At 38.9% G+C, this 23,321-nt stretch overlaps 1 protein-coding gene and 1 long non-coding RNA gene across 2 annotated transcripts in view; one reads left to right on the top strand and one right to left on the bottom strand.

Annotated features, from left to right (window-relative positions):
- Positions 1-23,321, bottom strand: part of LOC132540366 (uncharacterized) — a 113,751-nt gene that overhangs the window by 51,540 nt on the left and 38,890 nt on the right. The gene's annotated exons all lie outside the window — the stretch shown is intronic.
- The window catches only part of CPB1 (carboxypeptidase B1), a 47,122-nt gene continuing 33,859 nt past the window's right edge, over positions 10,059-23,321 (top strand). The window contains exons 1-2 of the mRNA XM_007518066.2: positions 10,059-10,326; positions 10,447-10,522. Coding sequence (XP_007518128.2) covers positions 10,256-10,326; positions 10,447-10,522 — 147 coding nt within the window. The 5' untranslated portion in view covers positions 10,059-10,255. The remainder of the gene's footprint in view (positions 10,327-10,446; positions 10,523-23,321) is intronic.

The raw sequence follows: 23,321 nt of genomic DNA, 5'->3' as shown, positions 1-23,321 counted from the left end.
TTGACTGAACCTATTAGCTATTTTGCTTAAATACAAACAAAGCTATGTCTTTCCAGAAATAACTCTCCACTTTAGTAGCTCCCCTTTTCTGTCACCCAAAATTTCTATTGTGTTTTTTAACAAGATTTGTTTTTTTAAGACTTTTTTTTAAATCTTTATTTATTTACTGGATAGAGACAGCCAGATATTGAGAAGGAAGGGAATGATAGGGAGAGAGACAGAGAGACACCTGCAGCCCTGCTTCACCACTCATGAAGCTTTCCCCCTGCAGGTGGGGGCTGGGGGCTCAGACGCAAGTCCTTGTGCATTGTAACATGTGCGCTCAACCAGGGGTGCCACCACCCGGCCCCTATTTTTTTTATTTTAATTATCTTTATTTATTTATTGGATAGAGACAGCCAGAAATCAAGAGGTAAGGGGGAGACAGAGACAGAGAGACACCTGCAACCCTACTTCACCACTCGTGAAGCTTTCCCCCTGCAGATGGGAACCAAGGACTCAAACCCGGGTCCTGTGTACTGTAACATGTGCGCTCAACCAGGTGTGCTACCACCTGGCCCCTCTACTGTGTTTTTAACCTCAAAATCAAAGCAACAAATATTCTGTAATGGTCTAACAATAGATAATTGAAGAAGGAGAAGGGACAGGAGGAGGGAAGAAGAGGAAGGAGGAGGAGAAAGAGAAGGAGGAGGAGAAGGAAGAGAAGAAGGGGAAGGAGAAGGAGGAGGAGAGACAAGATTTCTGAAGCTATAATTGTACATATTTTTTCCTGTTATCATGCAATTGACACAAATACATGCAATTGACACAAATATCATGCAATTGACACAAATGTAGAAAGTACTTAAATTGCTCTAGCTCACCTGTGATTTAAACAGAAAACTTAAATTCCCTGACTTACCACTCCTCACTGGTATCATCTAAGGACAATGTGAAAAACAGCCCTCAGCTTATCCCCACACCCATAGCTCCAACTAGCACTCAAATTGTGAGAATAGTTTACCCCAAATCATTAATTGACCCAATTGTTAAAACCACACCCTAAAACAAAGAAGGAAGATGTCAAGAAAACTCCTCCCTTGCTATTTGTACCTCACTGCTTGCACTCCTGGCACTGTGGGGCACAAACACCAGAAATCCAGACTTTTCCTCTCTGCATGTGTCATTGCATTTAGCCCAGGAATTACATTGCAGTAGCAACAAACTCTTTGGCCTTGAAACAGACTATGGAATTCACAAGGCCAAGCTTTAAGTTATCATGATTCCAATTGTGACCCTGGTCTAGAATTTCTCAAAACATATCCCCCAAATCACTGGTCAAAAGTGATGCTTTTGAAGAAAACGTTTCCTAGTGCAAAACATTAGTCTTTGAATATTTGCTGGACTTGGACAGACCAGCAGTCTACTTAGAGACATTTGGGAATCTCCATAGCAGAGTCTCTCTCTGATGATTTATAATACATATTAAGGACTTAAAAAAAAAACCTACAGTAAAGAAGCCTGTTTGTTTTAGAGTCTAAAGCAAATACATTTGACCTCAGAACCCTTTTCTATATAGCACCAAGGAACATGCTCGGGGAAATGCTTTCCAGAAACTGAGATATCACATAGGAGGAATTAAAAAACCACAGGGCAGTTTTCAGTTTCTGAAATCTCACGCTGGTACATGAAACACAAACAGACACAAAGGTGTCTCTTAGCTTATTAATCATCAAAGCTGTGCATAAATTTCAATAACTATGAAAAAATTATAGCAACATACAAGAAAATATTTTAATTAATGACTATAGATTCCAATTGTTGTTCATTTGAATTCACAACTCAAATAAACTCTAGTAGGTTTACAGTTCCAAGTACAACATTATAAGTTATCAACAGGAAGCTTGGCAGCAGCGCAGCAGGTTAAGTGTACATGGCACAAAGCACAAGGACCGGCTCAAGAATCCTGGTTAGAGCCCTTGGCTCCCCACCTGCATGGAGGTCTCTTCGCAAGTGGTGAAGCAGGTCTGCAGGTGTCTTTCTCTCCCTGCCTTCCCCTCCTCTCCTCCTCTCTCAATTTCTCTGTGTCCTATCCAACAACAATGACAATAACAACAACAATGATAAACCACAAGGGCAACAAAAGGGGAAAAAATAGCTTCCAGGAGCTGTAGATTTGTAGTGCATACTAAGAGCCCCAGCAATAACACTGGAAGCAAAAAAAAAAAAAAAAAAAAAAAAGTCATCTACAATTATTTACTCTGATAGTGTACATTTGTCATTCTTTTTTTAGCCATCTAGGTAGAAGATCCTTCTCTGTGTTTAGAGAATATTCTAGGCAAGGGTCAGAGCAGGTATGCATACTTCCTGCAATCAAAACTTAAAAGGATTTTAATTTTTCCAGCATGCATTGTAGTTAAAACATTGCCCTATTACAACTTTGACTTGGGAACTGGTGATAAACATAAGTAGAAAAGAAATTAAGAGAAGAAGATTTATTGTTCAAGATCCTTCCTTGAAAGTTTGGTGGCAAAAACATTAATAACTGTATTAGATATTTTGGTTGAGAATTATGCTAAGAGTCTACAGATAGTCCCATAACCTAAATCTGGCCCATTCACACAGTCAGCATACTGATCATAGAGCTGGTTCAAGGACAGAGAGGTGATGTCCCAAGCCAACCCCCTGAGACATAACCCGAATATTTAGGTCAGAGAAAAATAAATTTTCCTATATTTAGGTAAGAGGAAAATAAATCTTCCTATCTTCCTCCCTCCCTTCCTTCTTCCCTCCCCTCCTCCCTTCCTTCCTTCCTTTTTCGCCTCCAGGGTTATTGCTGGGGCTCAGTGTCTGCACCACAGATCCACTGATCCTGGTGGCCTTTTTTTCCCCCATTAGATAAAACAGAGAGAAATTGAGAGATGAGAGGGGACAGAAAGACAGACACCTGCAGACTTGCTTCACGGCTTCTGAACCGTGAGCTCGAACCTGGGATCCTTGTGTGGTTCCTTGCACTTCTTTCTATATGTGCCTAAGCTGGTGTGCCACCACCCAGCCCCTAAAGAAATTATCTTTCCAACAGGAGTCCCAATTCAATGAGATAAAAAGCTGGAGTGGTCAGGACGTGGTGCAGTGGAAAGCATTGGATTCTCAACCAGGAGGTCCCAAGTTCAATCCCTGGGCGCACATATACCAGAGTGATGTCTGGTTCTTTCTCTCTCTCCTGTCTTTCTCATGAATAAATACATAAATTCTTTAAAAAGAGAAAGAGAGAGAGAGAGATAAAAATCTGGATCTCTTAATGGCTATCCTGTTATCACATGGCAGAACTGACCAAAATGAGAAACTCCAACTTAACAACCCTCATCAACTGAACTTATAAAGCTAACAGTATTTCTAAACTTTGTAATTACAAGACTTTTCTATTTCACTCATCAGTTTAGATTGGTATTGTTATGGATGGTAGAACTGCCCTATAATCCCTCCTTTCAGGCCATGGTAAAGTTTATGCAACAGCTATTAGATCTTGTTGCACCTGTATTATTGCCTTGGACAAAGTGCAGCAGTCAGTACTAAAATTTAAGAAGAAATCTACTTGACTTTCTAAAACAGATACTAATTATTCATGGAATTTTTTCAGTTAGCTGACGCCAATGTTCCAGATTTGTTTTACCTTGCTAGCTGGTATCCTGTTGATATTAACATGATTAATTAGTTAAAAGCCATACTAAACCAATGAATGGATTTAGTCCCAGAATCTGTCAGATAATCAGTGACCAACATATTACACACATGAGAAAATTCATCAGAAGTTCAGAGTATGTAGAAAGGGATAGATACGGGGGGAGGAGCAGGGGAGCCAGTGGTGCACCTAGTTGAATGTTACAGTGCACAAGGACCAGGGTTCAAGACCCCAGTCCCCACCTGCAAGGAGAAAGCTTCACAAGTGATGAAGCAGTGCTGCAGGTGTCTCTCTCCCTTTCTATTTCCCCTTTCCCTCTCAATTTCTGGCTGTCTCTATCCAATAAATAAATAAATATAATTTTTTTATTTTTAAAAGGGATAGATACTCTTGAGAGACAGTTCTCAGGAGTCACTCTATTTCTGCACATCTTGGGACAGCTTGCTTTTTAAAAAATTTTCATTTAGTAATGACTTAATACTGATTCACACAATTATAAGATAACAGGGATATAATTCTGTACCATTTGGACCACCAGAGGTCTGTATCCCCATTCCCTCCACTGGAAGCTAAAGCAGATCCCCCCAAGGCTTCATACACAGGTCAACCACCATTTCTACAACTATCCATCTGTATTTACTATATTTGCCCCCCCTTTTTTTTGCTATGGTCCTACCCTCTCTTCCCTCCCAATCACATCCACACCTATTACTATTTCTTAATGTCCTTACTTTCTTCCTCTTCTCTCTCTAGGTCCTGATAGAATTGGGTTTCAGACCCCTCTAGTCATCTTCCCTAACATTTATCTCCCTCTGGGAGTATGGACCAAAATTCTCTATGGGGTACAGAAGATTGGAGTTGTGGCAGGTGTCTATCATTCTCTCTCCCTCTTTGTCTTCTCTTCCTGTCTATATTTTTCTCTGTCCTATCCAAAAAAAAAAATAAAAATAAAAAATGGCTGCAGGATCAGTGGATTAATACAGGCACTGGGTCCCAGCAATAACCCTGGAAGCAATATATATATTGTTTAGCATAATCACCTCCAGTTCCAGCTGTCTTGTCCTGAATGTTACATGTCATCTATTTAACAGCTGGGTTGTTTTCCATATAAAATATATTCAATAATGCCTTTACCTTGTCTTCTGTCAGTGGGTATTTAGTTTGATCCACTATGTTGACTACTGTAAATAGTAAAGCTACTAAGAGAGGGATGCATACATCCTCTTGAATGTGTGTTTTCATTGATTTACAGACACCAAATTAAAGGCTCAATTTGTAATTATTTCCATTCTCACCCAAATCAATTAATGAAGTCCCAATCAAAATTACAGCAAGATAATCTCACAGAAATTGGCAAGTTGGGGAGTCGGGCTGTAGCGCAGCGGGTTAAGCGCAGGTGGCGCAAAGCACAAGGACCGGCATAAGGATCCCGGTTCGAACCCCGGCTCCCCACCTGCAGGGGAGTCGCTTCACAGGTAGTGAAGCAGGTCTGCAGGTGTCTATCTTTCTCTCCTCCTCTCTGTCTTCCCCTCCTCTCTCCATTTCTCTCTGTCCTATCCAACAACGATTACAACAATAAAACAACAAGGGCAACAAAAGAGAATAAATAAATTAAATAAATATTAAAAAAAAGAAATTGGCAAGTTGATATTGAAATAATACATACATATACTAAGAATAACCAAAGTAATTTGGTAAAGAATTAAGTTGGAAAATTATATATGATCTGATAAAGACTATGAGGAATAGTAATCAAGACAATGTAATGATACACAAAATTAGAAAAATATATCAATGGAACATGACAGAAAAGTCCAGAAATTACTCCTACATGTGTCCAATTGATTGAAAAAGCAATAGTGAAAAACTCTCTTTTAAAATAGTACTGAATCTATTGGTCATCCATATTTTTAGATATCTTATTCACATTTTATACTATATATGTATGTATATATAGAATATATATATATATATATAGTACACAAAAGCATAAGCAATTAAATTTAAAACCTTAGGATAGAAAAATAATTCTTGGAAAGAACGAAAAAAACAAGGTTGAATAAACTGAATTTAAATCAACTCATCAAAAATTACATGGAGATAACAAAAATTCAAACAACATGGAAATATTTCTTTTTTAATATATTATTATTTATTTATCTTTTATGAAGAAGAGAACACAAGACTGCTCAATTCTGGCTTATGATGATGCTGGGGACTGAACCTAGGACCTTATAGCCTTAGGCATGGAAGTTTCTTACATAACTATTATGCTGTCTCTCTATCCCTAAAAGAAATATTTCTAATATGTAACTATAGCAAAAGACTGGTACCCACACCTATGGACATCTAATTTTTGATAAAGGAGCCCAAACTATTAAATGGAGGAGAAGGGTCTCTTTAATAAACGGTACTGGGAAAACTGGGTTGAAATGTGCAGAAGAATGAAACTGAACCACTTCATCTCCCCAGAAACAAAATTAAACTCCAAATGGATTAATGGACCTCCACATGACCCAATAATTCCACTCCAAGGAGTATACCCTAAGGAGTCAAGCACACCCATTCAAAAAGATACGTGAATATCTACATTCACAGCAGTACAATTCATAATAGCCAAAACCTGGAAACAACACAGGTACCAAACAAAAGATGAATGGCTGATACACTGTAATAGTACTCAGCTATTAAGAATAATGAACCCAGGGCAACAAAAGGGAATAAATAAATGAATAAATATTAAAAAATAATAATAAACCCAACTTCTCTGACTCATCCTGGATGAGCTAGAAGGAATTATGTTAAATGAGATAAGTCAGAAAGAGAAAGATGAATATGGGATGATCCCACCCATCCACAGAAGTTGAGAAAGAAGAATGGAAAAGGAAACACAAGCAGATAAACTGACTGAGTTTGGTGTATCGCACCAAAGTAAAAAAACTCTGAGTAGAGGGGGAGGGTAGGTTTTCACCTCCACTATAGGGGGTTGGGGGTAGGGACACAGACCTTCGGTGGCAAGAATGGTGTTAATATACACTCCTATGAATTTATAGTCTTATAAATCACTATTTAGTCAATCTGAGAGGGGAAAAATAGATTGACTCTCTCAAACTTTTTGATTCACAGACCCCAGTATATATTCTGAGTATATATTCCTTCAATCTAAGAACTAAAGGTTTCAAATTGGTAACCTGATTGAATTTTAACAGTGAGCTTAAATTGTTAATGAATTGCTAATATGACTTTTTTGAAATGTTAAATCATCTATAATCTTAGGCCAGGAAGAACAGAAGCACCTGGTTGTTTCACTATATAAGATATAGTTATTTGTAAATAGCATACAATGACATAAACCATGTGTAAGGTCTTGTATGGTACAGTAAATCCTAACCATAGAACTATCAAAGTAAACCAAATTTCCAAATAACTTGGTTATAACAATAGCTATCTGTTGCCTTCTTAAACTCTAAGACAGAAGGAACATTCCCCATTCTCTATAAAACCCATATTTCTTCCAGTCCTGGAACCTCTGGGGAGTGGTTCATTTTCCTTCATGCTTCTGTCTATCCAGATATACCATATGATAGTGCATCTGCTGATCTCAGCCAATCAGTACAACCAGTAGTACCACCTTGACATGTTTCACTTCAGACAGTTTCCAAAGATGCCAGGCCTGAGATGTCAGTGCTTCAGCTCCATTACTCTGGTGAGACCTCTCCTAGCTCTTAGGACCCCTTACTTCCGTTTTGGGTGGTGTACTTCCTAACAAAGCCACAGAACCTAAATATAGATCAGGGTCCATGAGCCAAAGCACCTGTGTATATGTATCCGTAAGTTAGGGGGAAATATATACCTTACAGTAAAAGTGCACAATTGATTATAATGACTCAATAAGTGCAGCAGGCAAAAAAAGAAAACATAAAATACTTAATCAAATAGCTTCTACTTAGATGTAGACACCCTCCTCACCTACATCCTATCTCACTTCCCTCAATCACTCTAAGGTTAACCTTGCCAGATAAAGTAAGGACTACAAAAGCTGAATATGGGCAAGAAACTGGCATAATTTAATGCTGGCTCTTTTGGTCACTACCAGGCCACCCCATCATCTTAGGCACTAATCAGGGAATCCTGGGATTCCCACATAGATATGATGGGCCTACACCTCTAACAGCTGCCTCTGTCCACCACTGATGGTCATCTCCATCAGAAACAGCTAGCATGCAGGTGGGCTACAGGTATTGTCTGTAGACACGGTGGCAAAGTTGGAAATAGGACGAGAAAGCTGTATCAGGAAAGAGAGTAGCTCACAAATATGGATAAGTATGTAAATGCTGTTGACTGTAAACCTCATCGATCTGATCTGGGGCCCATATTCAGCACAGGAGTCTGTGCAACCTCTGCATCCCTGTAGGTTTGAGCTCACATTCAGTGGTCATAGCAAGGGACATTCTAAGCTGCAAGTTAGCTGTCGGGCTTAGGCAAAAGTTAGTAAAGTCATGGGCCCCTTGGAATATACCTAAAATTGACTTCCTAGCTTTTTCCAAAATAAAGACCCCCAAATCTCATCTGCTATATTCTTTTCTTACCTTTGGGTTCCTGGTTATTAAACAATTTATTCTGCTTTTTATCTTAATGCTTTTCAGCCACCAAGTTGCAGATGCTACCTGATTTCCCTGGGCAGACAACCTCACCAATGTGAACTGGAACCTCACCTCACCAGAGCCCTTGCCCACTGGGGATAGAAACAGCTGGGAATATGGATGGACCTGCCAACTTCCATGTCTAGCAGAGAAGCAATTACAGAAGCCAGAATTTCCACTTTCAGCACCCCATAATGATTCTCCTAGAGGGATAAAGAAAAGGAAAGCTCCCAATGGAGGGCATGGGATACAGAACTCTGATAGTAGAAACTATGTAGAATTATACCCCTGTTGGCTTACAATCTTGTAAATAATTATTAAATCACTAATAAAAAATTTAAAAGGAGAAAAAATAATAATACTACCAAAATATTAGAACTAACTCAGAACAACAGGACACTGAGAGAAGACTTAGATGACTTAACTACTGTGGAAAAACATTTGGCAAAGTCTAGTAATGTTAAACCCTTGTCTACATCAATATTTGGCAATTCCACTTATGAGATTTTTACCTCTGCCAAAACCAAAAACCTATGTCAGCAAAAGCACTTACACCAAATAAAAGCTTATTGCATTTTCATTCATAGGTAACTCAGAATTGAAAACAACATAAGTGTTCATCAATATTAAATTAGATAAATGAATTTTATGTCCATATAATGGAATAATACTTGCTAATGAAAAGGAGCACACCAATAATACTAATAAATCATCAAAATGTTACCTTGAATGAAAGAAGCCACACACAAAAGAAAATATATACAATGGCTTTATTTACATGAAATTTGAGTAAAGGCAAAATCAAATTATGAAAGAAGAGTTCTGATTGGGCACTATGCTCTGCCCTGGTCCAGCTTTCTAGTTCTATTCTCAACTCTGACACCATCTTCCCAGACAGCAGTTTTAGCCCACTTGCATATTAACTGTCAGGCCCAGGCAAAAATTAGTAAAGTCATGGGTCCCTTGGAATATACCTAAAATAGACTTCATAGTTTCTTCCAACATGAAGACCCCAAATTTCACCAGCTATAGTCTTATAGTTCCTGATTATTAAGCAATTTGTTCTTATATCTTAATGATTTTCAGCCACCAATTTGCAGATGCTACCATGACACCAACCTGACTTCTCTGAGCAGGTGACCTCACCACCAATGTGTCCTGGAATACCTCTCTCCCCAGAGACCTATTGCAATAGGGAAAGATAGGAAAAACCTGGGGGTAAGGCTAGAACTGTCGATGTCCATGTCCAGCATAGAAGCAATTACAGAAGCCAGACCTCCCACCTTCTGCACCCCACAAAGATCTTTGGTCCATACTCCCAGAGGGATAAAGACAAGGGCAGCTTCCATTGGAGGGGATGGGATATAGAACTCTGATGGTGGGAACCATATGGAATTGTACCCCTCTTATTCTACAATCTTGTCAACCATTATTAACTTACTAATAAACAATGAAAATAAAAAGAAATAAGAGCTATGAATAGCAGCTATTTGTGAAAACAATGTAAGTGCACACTGGAAAGTGTGTCATGGAATTTGATAATGAATTTGTGTGTCATGGAATTTGATAATGCGTGTTGATCCCACAGGTACATACATTTACTAAAACACATCAAGCTTTACACCAAAGTCTATAGGACATATTATACGTAACTCTCAATTAAAAGTTAAAAATCCACAAAATTGCTTTTATGAAAAACACATTTAATTCCACACTAGTCAAGGTCAGACATCCAAATCAGATCACTTGAACTTGCAGTTATTTGCTCTGTTTACACAGGTGCTGAGAAAGATATCCCCTCATACTTTACACAGTTACCAAGACAACAATGCCAGGAAAAATCAATAATCAAAATTTGATAGTGCCTGCTTGTAATCAGAAGAAAAAAAAAAAAAGAACACCTTGGTTTATAAAAGCAGGTGAAATCCGTCCAAAAGACTGATTCAACACAATGTTGGCGTTTCTGGTTCTCCTGTCTGTGGCCTTAGCATCTGCTCACCTTCATGATGAGCACTTTGAAGGGTAAGTGAGTAGATCCTTGAAGAAGCAAGTTCCTCTTGCTTGCTAGGCCACCCCCACCCCACTCAAAATATGAATGCATTATTCTCTTTTAAAGTTTCTCTTCTGCTGCTCTCTCTTCAGTGACAAAGTGTTCCGGGTTGATGTTGAAGATGAAAGTCATATCAACTTACTGAAGGAGTTGGTGAACACCATGCAGGTAAATAACATTTCCATACTCTAGGTTGGCTTCACATGTACTGTAAAACCATAGATTGCATTGTGATTCCACCAAAAGACTGACACAAAATGTTAACTAGCAAGAAGACACCTGCAAAGGATTTAGTGACACAACACTGGTTTTTCCTGCCTAAATTACATTGCCATAGGCTCTGTGGTATTATAAATCTGTGGGAATGATTTAAAAGAGCTGACAGAGCATGACAAGTGGATGAGTTAGAACCGCCACAGAGGTCATAGAATAGCTAATGTACAGTCAGGTCCTTTCCAAGCCAAAAGAGAAAAGTGATCAACTTGGATATTACTGAAAAACTGGGCTCTTGTCCAACTTGAAATTCATTTTTGTATCCCATGGATTATCCGTTCTCTTTGATTTTATTTCAGTCCAAGTCAAGCAGCTTGAGTTTTCATGACCTTGATTCAAGACCTCTTAATGATACATCATGGGGTGTGGGAAGAAAGTAAAAAGCCATGAATGATTTCCATACTTTTCCTTTACTTAAAAGCCTTCAAATCTCTATGCTACTTTTACAAACTACATACAAAAGAGAACTGACATTATTAATTATATAGGCTATGGGGGGGGAGCTATTGCTGGCCACAAATAGTTTGCTTGGGTTACTGCTATATATATATATATATTATATGAATCAAAATTATATAAAAGTCTCTAAGCATCTATCCATACATCCACCATCTATTTGCCTATCCACCTTTCAATCTAGCTTTCTTTTTATGTGGTTTTTATTTTATTTATTTATTATTGGATAGAGACATAGAGAAATTGAGAGGGAAGGGGAAGACAGAGAGAGACAGAGAGACACCTGCCATCCTGCTTCACCACTTGTGAAGCTTTCTCCCTGCAGGTGGGGGCCAGGGGCTTGTGTGCACTTACCCAGGTGCACCACTGCCTGGCCCCTCAGTATAGTTTTCTACAGGTATAGCTTTCTATAGGTATTTGTATTTTAGCCTTTAATATGTGGAGTAGGGAAATAGAGAATGGCATAATCTAAAACAGATAGAAAACTTTAGAATCGAAAGAGAATATAGAGCTATATATTCCAGCCTTCCAATAAATTATTGAATATCTTCCCTGAAAATAGCTTCCCTAGTTGCTAATCCTGATAAAGCCTGTTTGAATATTTTCAGTCATAAGTCCAGTGAAATAGCTCACTTGGATATTGAGCTGCTTTGCCATGTGTGGGACCCAGGTTCAAGCCCAACCATCATTGCAATGAAGTGTCCTTTGGTGCTCTGTTCTCTTTCCATCTGTTTCTATCTACAGAAAGAGAGAGAGAGAGAGAGAGAGAGAGAGGAAGAGAGAGAAAGAAATACTTCCATTCATAATAGAAATATTACCTATCAGGATACCTCAACTGTCTTACAAGTCAATCCAATTGCTATACTCAATTGCTATACTCAAAGCTGAAAACTCCCTCCCCTAATTTTGACCAATGGATGATCCAAACATTATCTTACTTCTTTTTTTAATATTTATTTATTTTCCCTTTTGTTGCCCTTGTTGTTTTTTTATTGTTGTAGTAGTTATTGTTGTTATTGATGTCCTCATTGTTTGATAGGACAGAGAAATGAAGAAAGGAGGGGAAGACAGAGAGGGGGATAGAAAGAGAGACACCTGCAGACCTGCTTCACCACCTGTGAAGCAAATCCCCTGCACGTGGGGAGCTGGGGGCTCGAACCGGGATCCTTATGCCAGTCCTTGCGCTTTGCGCCAGGTGCGCTTAACCCACTGCAGTACCGCCCAACTCCCCATTGTCTTACTTCTAAGATTAGTCCTCTCCAGGTCATCCATCATTCTTCATAATTTCTCTTGGAACTCTAGACAAAGTTCGGTCTTTCTGTCTATATTTCTAATGGATTTCTGAATTGATAATGGATCTCCAGGTATTCTGTGATGACTAGTACATACTACAGGACCACTGTTTGCCTTTATCTAAACAGCAAGAACTTATTAATAGGAGCCAAGATCTCTTTAGCATCTTGAACAGTAATCTGAGTTTATGTTAAGTTTATGACCAACCAAAAAGTTTTCTTCTTACTTGAATCTCCTTCAAGCAGGACTTCTTCCTTACTCTGCTTGCCTAACTGATTTTGTTTTTCACCTAAAGGTGGGATGTTTTATTTACTGTTAAAATTTACCTTGATACATTATTTTCATCATACTAAGGTCATTTTAAAGATAAGTTCAGTCATGCAAGGAAAACGATTGTTCTCCTTAACTTTGTATTACCAGCATGATTGATAAGAATGCCTTCTCCATTTTTACCTCTGTCACTGGCAAAAAGAAATACGAAGTCAGGGGTCAGCACAAAATTAGAAGCTTCCTTCATGGTCTATTCATTCAATACTTATTTATCATGAGTCACCAATGTGCCGACACACTGTTAAGCACCACAAGTGATTCATTAATCAACTCTCCTTGGTTCCATTTGTTCAGTTTCCCATGTGAGGTGGGTGTTAACTTCAGCTAACACAGTGCCACTTTGCAGCATGGAAGGAAGAACAAAAATGCAATAAAAATTTGACTGAGTGCTTTATAAGATCAAGACTCAGTATTCTCTCATACTAGTGGGCTCTTCCAATAATAAGATGAAGTTAATTGGGCCTGATTTACACTCACTTTCACTGGTTCCCTGGTATTACAGCTTCCTTTTCTAAATATTCACAATCCATCTGCTTCTAGTTTGTCCTGTACCTTGGCCAGAGGCCATGTCTAACCTCAAGAACTCCTGCTTCTAAGATTCACCTACTTTTGAAATCCAAGACTTTCCCTTCCACAACTCAGCGGCCCCTTCAAGCATCAATTCTTGAACCCTTAACTGTAGAGAAAGCTTGGCAATAAATAACATCTGTGGGATATTTTTTGAGTGATGCAAAACCCAACATTTCAAAATTCAAGAACAGTAAATCTGGGCTTAGACCACCTGGGTTCAGCTCCAGGCTCTGCCACTTGCTAGCTGGATCTTGAACATCTCTCTAGGCTGCACATTTTCTGTGTGTAAGGTAAGGAGAATAATAATAACATTTACCCTACAAGAGAGCTGTGGGATTTAAAAGAAATAAGTAAAGCACTTAGGAAGACCTGTCATAATGAGAATGACATGCCTGCTTTTATTATTATCATTAGAACTGGGATTTTTGTTTGCAGCTTACTCGGCCAGTGTGAACACTTCTCCTCTCAGTTACCTTGGGCTTTAATATTCTCTTAATATTGCTGCTAAAATTAAGGGATGTTTTTCAGTGATCAAACACATGACTTGTATGCACAAGATGCTCAATCCAGTCCCTTGCACCACATATGCTGTGGTACTCTGGTCTCTCTTACTCTTCCACTAAAACAAACAGATAAATGTTTGGGGGGGTTGTTTGTTAGTTTTTAATAGTAGGAAATAGAATTGGGGAGATAGTTCAGCATCAAAGCACATAGAATTTGTATGTTCGAGTCCCCAAAGGTCCCCAGATGCAATTCACAACACCCATCATGTGGCAGAGTTGAGCCTGCTTTTATCTATCCTTCATTCTCTCCTTCTCCTTCACACATACTTCCTCTCTCTCTCTCTCTCTCTCTTGCTTTCATAAAAATAAAGATGCTTTACTGATGATAGTTGTATTTCTCAGTAGAACTAGAAGAAACAAAATACAATATGATCCAAAATAAGAAAAAAAACAAGCGACAGAAATCAAATTACTTTCCCTCCTTCAATTGCACACATCATGTTTTAGCTCTAAGCAGTGGAGCTGTATATTTCTTCTTTATTCACCTAACTTCCCACATTCCCAGAAAGAATGTCTGTATTTCCCTTATAAATCGTGGTAGTGTGACCTATTCAGGAAGTAGCCTTCCTGATAAAATAGTCATAAAGGCATCAAGTCTTTGTACACATCCTTGGCCATTCATCCTTCCTCCCAACTTTTCTTTTTTAATATTTTATTTGTTTGTTTTGGATAGAGACAAAAGCTGAGAGATAAGGGGGAGATAGAGAGAAATAGACTGAAGCACTGCTTCACCTGTCATGAAGCTTCCCCTCCAGGTGGGGACCAGGGGCTTGAACCAGGGTCCTTACGCATTGTAATGTGTGCACTCAACCAAGTACACCACCACATGACTCCCCTCCAAGTTCTCCTCCTTCCTCCTTCCTTCTTTCCTTCCTTCCTTCCTTCCTTCCTTCCTTCCTTCCTTCCTTCCTTCCTTCTTTCCTTCCTTTCTTCCTTCTATATATTTTTGCCACCAGGGTTATTGCTGGAACTTAGGTGCTGGCACTTCACATCCATTATTCCTGGTGGCCGTTTTTCCCATTTTTATTCCTAATTTATTTGATAGAAAGTGAGAAGAGCATGGGATTTAGAGAGGGAGAAAGCAAGACAGACACCTGAAGACCAGCTTTACCACTTATGAACCACCACCACCCCCCCCACTGCAGGTAAGGACCAGGGGCTTGATCCCAGGTCCTTGCACACAGTAACATGTGCTCAGCTGAGTGTGCCACCACCTGGCCTCCCCTCCCAGCTTTTCAACATGTCCTTTCACAAGCCGAATGCTTTGAAAAATCCTGTGGTCACAATGCACTCTAGCAGCACCCACCCCCATCCTGTGGTCACAATGGACTCTAGCAGCACCCACCACAGCCATCAGGACTATACATGTTCTTCATTGGAGACTTTCACAGTAAACTCTATTCTCTCTCCTCTGAACTTTCTTGTGTTATTGTTTCTCCAGTTTAAGGTGCATGCTTATGCCCAAAGTGGTACAGTGACTGTCTTCCAGTGTTTCCATCATTCCCACAATAACAAGTTTCTATCCGCTACTTGTAACTAGGTCTATAGTAGGATTGCATCATCAAAATAAATTGGGTTTAACAGCTGTATAATTCACAGTCAAATGCATTGTAAAGAAACAAATGTGTGAAGAAAAAAAAAGAGACCCACTATCACTATTCTTCTCTACAGTCATGTTATTCCTAAAAGAACTTAAAGTGGACACATGACTTTATCTTGATTTTGTGCTCATTTTGTCATAAAATTTATGAAGGTTCTTTCCTTACTTGGCTGATAACTAGAGGGCTAATGAAGCTGAAATTCTCATAATGTTACCATGTAAAGATATTCTTTTATAATAACCTTAGTTTCATAATATTTTTAAATGTAGTTCATGGGGGCTGGGTGTTGGCACACCTAGTCGAGTACACAATTCCAGTGTGCGAGACTCTAGGGTCAAGCTGCTGGCCCCACCTCAGAAGCTTCATGAGCAGTGCAGCAGTGCTACAGGTGTCTCTCTGTCTCTTTCCCTCTCTCTCTTTCCCTTATCTCTTGACTACTCTATGTCTCCCTGTTCAACAAATATACAATTCAAACCTTCACATCTTAGATCTATTCTATTTCTGTAATTTAGAGATGCCATTCACATGATCTTCTTTTTTTATTTTTATTTTCTTTATTTGATAGAGACATGAATCAAGAGGAAAGAAGGAGATAGACAGGAAGAGAGACAGAGAGACACTTGTAGCACTGCTTCACTACTCAGAAAGCTTTCCCCCTGCAGGTGGGGACTGGGGGCTTGAATCTGGGTCCTTGCGCATTGTAACATGTGCGTCCAAACAGGTGTGCCACCACCTGGCCCCCATGATCTTCTTATAGAATTTATCCCAATTTAGCTCCTGTGATAATGTTTTGAGTTTACTGATTGTAACCATACTGGTTATTTTGTTAAATAACTGTGAGGCTCTATAATTGCTCTAAATTTTTGGCTCCATTTCTTCTAAGAAACACTAAGGACTACCTCCAGGAATGAAAATCAGTATAGACATGCAAGACTCCACAGTGTAGGATCTTGATGTGGTTGATAATAAATTTTCTCTATGTCAAACTGAAAAATTTTAAGTGACCCCAGGTTAGGTCTGCATATCATCTGTCAAATAAATTTATGAGTTTTTTCTGCCTCATTTTAAAATATCCATCAACCTCTCAGCAGAATTTTAAATGCCATTCTCTCCCCATATACTCCCCCCACCCCAATATTTGCAAGAGCCAAAACCAATGAACAAGAAAGTAAGAGGTTAGAGAAAGCAAATTACAGTTTTGTAGCAGAAAGAGAACTTCTTTCTGTAAGGCACTCGGGCTGTTTTAAAATGGCATAATACAGTCATGTTAGTACTAGGAATATCAACAAAGATATTCTGCAGGTGTTTGTTGCTCTGTATGGAAAGTTGGCATCTTAGAACAGGTTCTTCAAAGCAGATTCTCAAAGATTCAAAGAGAAAGATTTCTGTTGAGTAGTGCAAGAAGCTTTAGTAGAGAAGTGGGGTATGATGTGGAGAAAGGAAGGCAGCCAACAAAGGGAAACACTAATCAGAAAGCTATTAGCGAGGTCAAATAGAGCTTAATCATAGAGGTGCAAACCATATGCCTACTGAGAAGAAAAGGAATTAGAGTATTCAGACATTCATTTTGGGGGGTCATTGGTTGAGCACCACTCTGGATATTTCTTTGGCAACTCCTGCCTGCTTTGAGCTCTTAGTGTAGTGTTTCCCAGTTCTAGGCAAAGAGCTTTGTGCTTTGAAGCAGAGCTTGGCAGTGGGGAGCCCCCTGAGTATACTTCAAATCCTAAGAGTTCTACATGGGAAAGGCTGTCAATTTGCCTAGAGATGCCTGAATGGGTTTTATGTACTTCATCAATTTCAAATATCTGCATCTATAATATATATATATATATATATATATATATATATATATATATACATACCACCCATCTATCACCCTACCTTGTGATGACAAGTGTTTATTAGGAACACAAATTCAGAGATAACTTCTAAAGATACGCTTTCTCCTAAGGTAAAGTTTCACTGCCCTTATCACCCTTCTATTCACTGGCTAGAATTTCTCACCAGTCTCTGGAGTTCTCTGTCCTTCTCATGATGTGCTCTCATGTTCCCTCTACTATCACTAACCTCTTATCTCTAGTCTTCCATCTTTGACTCACTGTATCATATACTGCAACCAATATTTATCAACTCTCCATCAACCTTTCTTTTCAACACCTTAGTGACAATCACACTCATACTCACTTTTTTTTTCTTTCAAGAATCCCTTCTGATATAATCCCAGTATCCCCAACTCCCACTGTCGCTAACATTTCATATGATTTGATTCAGGACTTGGTACCCACTGGGCTTCGGCAGTGGTTTGAAGATTACCAGAACTGGATAGGGGCTATTAAATTCTTCACAGCTGAATCTAAAATGGGGTCCTCTGAATTTCTCATCAGTTTCTACTAAGCAAACTCTAAGTCTGCTGAAACAAACTTCCATACTTCAAAGCAATGATACTGGTATCACCTAATACATCCCCAACTTCAGACTAGCTCATCCACATCTAGACAGGGATTATGTAAACCACAGAGGCAGAGAAAGGCCCAATATCAGGCTCTCCTCTGACATCCACATCTTTACCCAATTCACAAAAGAATTCAATGAGAGAAAGCATATCTTTGATTAAGGGTTTTTCATGAGAAATGGAAATCTGAATTCACATATCTCCAAGGAGAAAATGTTAAAATCATTAGCTATATGATCCTATTATTTAGGGGCATCATTTTGCTGGAAAATCATCTCCATGAGGACAGAATCTAAGTTTGATTTGCTCACTTGTATATTTCTAGGCTCAAGCACAGAGCTTAGCACACAGTAGGTCCTCAATGATAGCTGATGACTAACTGAACCAATGACAATGCCAATACATTACTGAATTCTTGAGGATATTTTGTTTTGAACCATGGTGCCAAAATGTTCACTGTGGAAAGATTTCCCACCCCTATCGCATCCTTCACAGACCAGAGATGGTTCTGGCCCCACATGTATCTGATATGTACAGCAATGAGTTCTAAGATAAACTCATTAAAATGAGTCCATAGAAAATGAAAGGGGGGGGGGAATTCGACTTCCGGAGGCGGAGCTACGAGCAGCAGATCGCTTTCTCTCCTCTCCTCTCCCAGATCAACTAGGAATACCAAAGGAGACCACCCGGACCGAAACAAGACAGGACTAGAATGACCACAGGAACCCAGTAAATCACCCATGAGTACAAACACGCGTGGCTGGTGACAGAGAGGAGAGAGGGGCCTAAGGAGAGATTAAGTGGCTGCTAACAGTTCAACAGTTTATCATTGGAGACATCACCTCCAGTCTGCTCCACAACAAGGGGACAGCTGAAGGGAGGAAAGGACTCTCCAGAGACTCACTAAGTGCAACTCTGAGTCTCCATTGCTACTACCCTCAGAATCTGGAGCAGCAACAGGGAGGGACACCAGGGGACAGAGATCTAACCGGGAAACTCAGGAGAAGACCTATACCTCGGTGGCATAGCTGAGGGGCTGTGAAAGTCTCTTTGCATAACCACTAGATTATCTCTGCCACACCCTGCTTTATCTCTTGGTCAGGAGTCAGTGATTAAGCTAATAAGCCTATTGATAGTTTAAAAGCCCTCAGGCTCCCATAGCCTACAGGGAAGAAAAAAAAAGAGGCTTTTACACCACTGAGCTCCAACTCAGGGATTGAAAAAACTGTTAACATATATGAAATGGTTAAAACAACAAGAAAAAATATTGGAGACTCGAACCAGGACAAGAGTCCAGCTAAAAGTCCTCCAGAGGGTGAAGCACAAAACAACGAGTTCAACATCCAAACATTAGCTAAGGAAATAATAATAGGAGTGAGTAAAGAATTTGAAAAAATTGTAATCAGAAATGCAGGAACAACAAATGAGAAAATGGAAGAAAATTCTAATTATCTCATGGTTATTAGAGAGCTGAAAGCTGAAATTGCTGAGCTAAGAAGGCAACTAGCTGAACAAGCTAAAACAGTATCAGAGCAGGGCAACAAAATAGATGAACTCCAGAAAGCAGTAGAGGGCAGAGAGAATAGAATCTATGAGGCTGAAAACAGAATTAGCAAGATTGAGGATGAATTAGAGACAACTAAAAAAGAAGTAAGAGATCTCAAAAAGAGATTAAGAGATGCTGAAAACAACAACAGAGTCCTATGGGATGACTTCAAAAGAAACAATATACGCATTATTGGCTTACCAGAGGAAGAAAGAGAAGGGGAGGAAGAAAGCATTCTCCAGGCCATAATAGCTGAAAATTTCTCTAGTCCAGACAACACCAAAGACAAAAGATTCAAGAAGCCCAGAGGGTCCCAAACAGAATTAACCCAGACCTAAAGACACCAAGACATGTCATACTTAGATTAGAAAGGAATAAGGATAAAGAAAGGATCCTCAAGGCTACACAAGAAAAACAGAGTCACCTACAAAGGAAAACCCATAAGATTAGCAGCAGACTTCTCCATACAAACAAACACTACAGGCCAGAAGAGAATGGCAAGATATCTATCAAGTGCTCAATGAGAAAGGCTTTCAGCCAAGAATACTACATCCTGCTAGACTGTCATTCAGACTAGATGGAAGCATCAAAACCTTCTCAGACAAGCAACAGTTGAAGGAAGCAACCATCACCAAGCCTGCCCTGAAAGAAGTTCTGAAAGGTCTCCTATAAACAACCAGACCACCACAAATAGGACATATATCAAAACACTCTAAAACTCTACAAGAATGGCGTTAAAATATCTTCAATCTTTGATATCAATAAATGTCAATGGCCTGAATTCACCTATTAAAAGACACAGAGTAGGAAGATGGATCAGAAAACACAACCCAACAATATGTTGTCTACAGGAAACTCACCTAACTCAACAAGACAAACACAGACTTAAAGTGAAAGGATGGAAAACTATCATACAAGCCAATGGTCCACAAAAAAGGGCAGGAACAGCTATTCTCATATCTGACATGATAGACTTTAAAACAGATAAGATAAATAAAGATAGGAATGGACACTACTTAATGCTCAGAGGATCAGTCAATCAAGAGGACTTAACAATTATTAATATCTATGCACCCAGTGAGAAGCCATCTAAATACATCAAACTTCTACTGAAAGAGCTACAGCAATATATTAATAGTAACACAATCATAGTAGGGGACTTCAACACCCCACTATCTCAACTTGACAGATCATCCAGGAAGAAAATCAGTAAAGACATAAGGGAGCTAAATGAAGAGATATATAAACAAGAACTATTGGACATTTTCAGAGTAATTCATCCCAAGAAACTGGAATACACATTTTACTCAAATCCACATGGATCATTCTCAAGGATAGACCATATGTTAGGCCACAAAGACAGCATCAGCCAATTCAAGAGCACTGAAATCATCCCAAGCATCTTCTCAGACCACAGTGGAATTAAACTAACACTTAACAATCAACAAAAGATTAGTAATAGTCCCAAAATGTGGAAGCTCAACAGTACACTTCTTAACAACTTCTGGGTCAAAGAGGAAATCAAGGAAGAAATCAAAATGTTTCGAGAGTTCAATGAAAATGAAGACACAAGCTATTAAAATCTTTGGGACACAGCTAAAGCAGTCCTAAGAGGGAAGTTCATAGCTATACAAGCACACATTAGGAAACAAGAAAAGGCACAAATAAACAGCCTGATTGCACATCTTAAAGACCTAGAAGAAGAACAACAAAGGAATCCTAAAGCAACCAGAAGGACAGAAATCACTAAAGTTAGGGCAGAAATAAATAACATTGAGAATAGGAAAACCATACAAAAGATCAATGAAAGTAAATGTTGGTTCTTCGAAAGAGTAAACAAAATCGACAAACCTTTAGCCAGACTCACAAAACAAAAAAGGGAGAAGACCCAAATAAATCGAATAGTAAATGAAAGAGGAGATATCACAACAGACATTGCAGAAATTCAACATATCATGCGAGGCTTCTATGAACAACTATATGCCACCAAGCTAGAGAACCTGGAAGAAATGAATGATTTCCTAGATACCTACCAACTTCCAAAACTAAGTAAAGAGGAAGTGGATAACATGAACAGGCCCATCACAGCTAATGAAATTGAAACAGTTATCAAAAATCTTCCCAAAAATAAGTCCTGGACCAGATGGTTTTACAAATGAATTCTACAAAACTTTCAAAGAAGAACTAATACCTCTACTTTTAAAAGTCTTCCAGAAGATTGAAGACACTGGAATACTCCCTGCCAGCTTCTATGAAGCCAACATCACCCTGATACCAAAAGCAGACAGGGACACAACCAAAAAAGAAAACTACAGACCAATATCTCTGATGAACATAGATGCAAAAATATTGAACAAAATTGTAGCCAACCGGATACAGCAGTATATCAAAAAGATTGTTCATCATGACCAAGTGGGGTTTATCCCAGGCATGCAAGGTTGGTTTAATGTACGTAAATCAATCAATGTGATCTACCACATCAACAAAAGCAAGACCAAAAACCACATGGTCATATCAATAGATGCAGAGAAAGCCTTTGACAAAATACAACATCCCTTTATGATCAAAACACTACAAAAAATAGGAATAGATGGAAAATTCCTGAAGATAGTGGAGTCTATATATAGCAAACCTACAGCCAACATCATACTCAATGGTGAAAAACTGGAAGCATTTCCCCTCAGATCAGGTACTAGACAGGGCTGCCCACTATCACCATTACTATTCAACATAGTGTTGGAAGTTCTTGCCATAGCAATCAGGCAGGAGCAAGGAATTAAAGGAATACAGATTGGAAGAGAAGAAGTCAAACTCTCCTTATTTGCAGATGACATGATAGTATACATGGAAAAACCTAAGGAATCCAGCAAGAAGCTTTTGGAAATCATCAGGAAATACAGTAAGGTGTCAGGCTATAAAATTAACATTCAAAAGTCAGTGGCATTCCTCTATGCAAACACTAAGTTAGAAGAAATCGAAATCCAGAAATCAGTTCCTTTTTCTATAGCAACAAAAACAATAAAATATCTAGGAGTAAACCTAACCAAAGAAGTAAAAGACTTGTATACTGAAAATTATGAGTCACTACTCAAAGAAATTGAAAAAGACACAAAGAAGTGGAAAGATATTCCATGTTCATGGGTTGGAAGAATTAACATCATCAAAATGAATATATTACCCAGAGCCATCTACAAATTTAATGCTATCCCCATCAAGATCCCAAGCACATGTTTTAGGAGAATAGAAAAAATGCTACAAATGTTTATCTGGAACCAGAAAAGACCTAGAATTGCCAAAACAATCTTGAGAAAAAAGAACAGAACCGGAGGCATCACACTCCCAGATCTCAAACTGTATTATAGGGCCATTGTCATCAAAACTGCTTTGTACTGGAACATGAACAGACACACTGACCAGTTGAATAGAATTGAGAGCCCAGAAATGAGGCCCCACATGTATGGACATCTAATCTTTGACAAAGGGGCCCAGACTATTACATGGGGAAAGCAGAGTCTCTTCAACAAATGGTGTTGGAAACAATGGGTTGAAACATGCAGAAGAATGAAACTGAATCACTGTATTTCACCAAATACAGAAGTAAATTCCAAGTGGATCAAGGACTTGGATGTTAGACCAGAAACTATCAGATACTTAGAGGAAAATATTGGCAGAACTTTTTCCTGCATAAATTTTAAAGACATTTTCAATGAAACGAATCCAATTACAAGGAAGACTAAGGCAAGTATAAACCTATGGGACTACATCAAATTAAAAAGCTTCTTCACAGCAAAAGAAACCACTACCCAAACCAAGAGACCCCTCACAGAATGGGAGAAGATCTTTACATGCCATACATCAGATAAGAGTTTAATAACCAATATAT

The sequence above is a fragment of the Erinaceus europaeus genome, chromosome 9 (genome assembly GCF_950295315.1).
Source record: "Erinaceus europaeus chromosome 9, mEriEur2.1, whole genome shotgun sequence".
Classification (NCBI taxonomy): Eukaryota; Metazoa; Chordata; class Mammalia; order Eulipotyphla; family Erinaceidae; genus Erinaceus; species Erinaceus europaeus.
The sequence above is the reverse complement of the archived record's forward strand: the minus strand, read 5'-3'. Positions and strand labels throughout refer to the sequence as shown.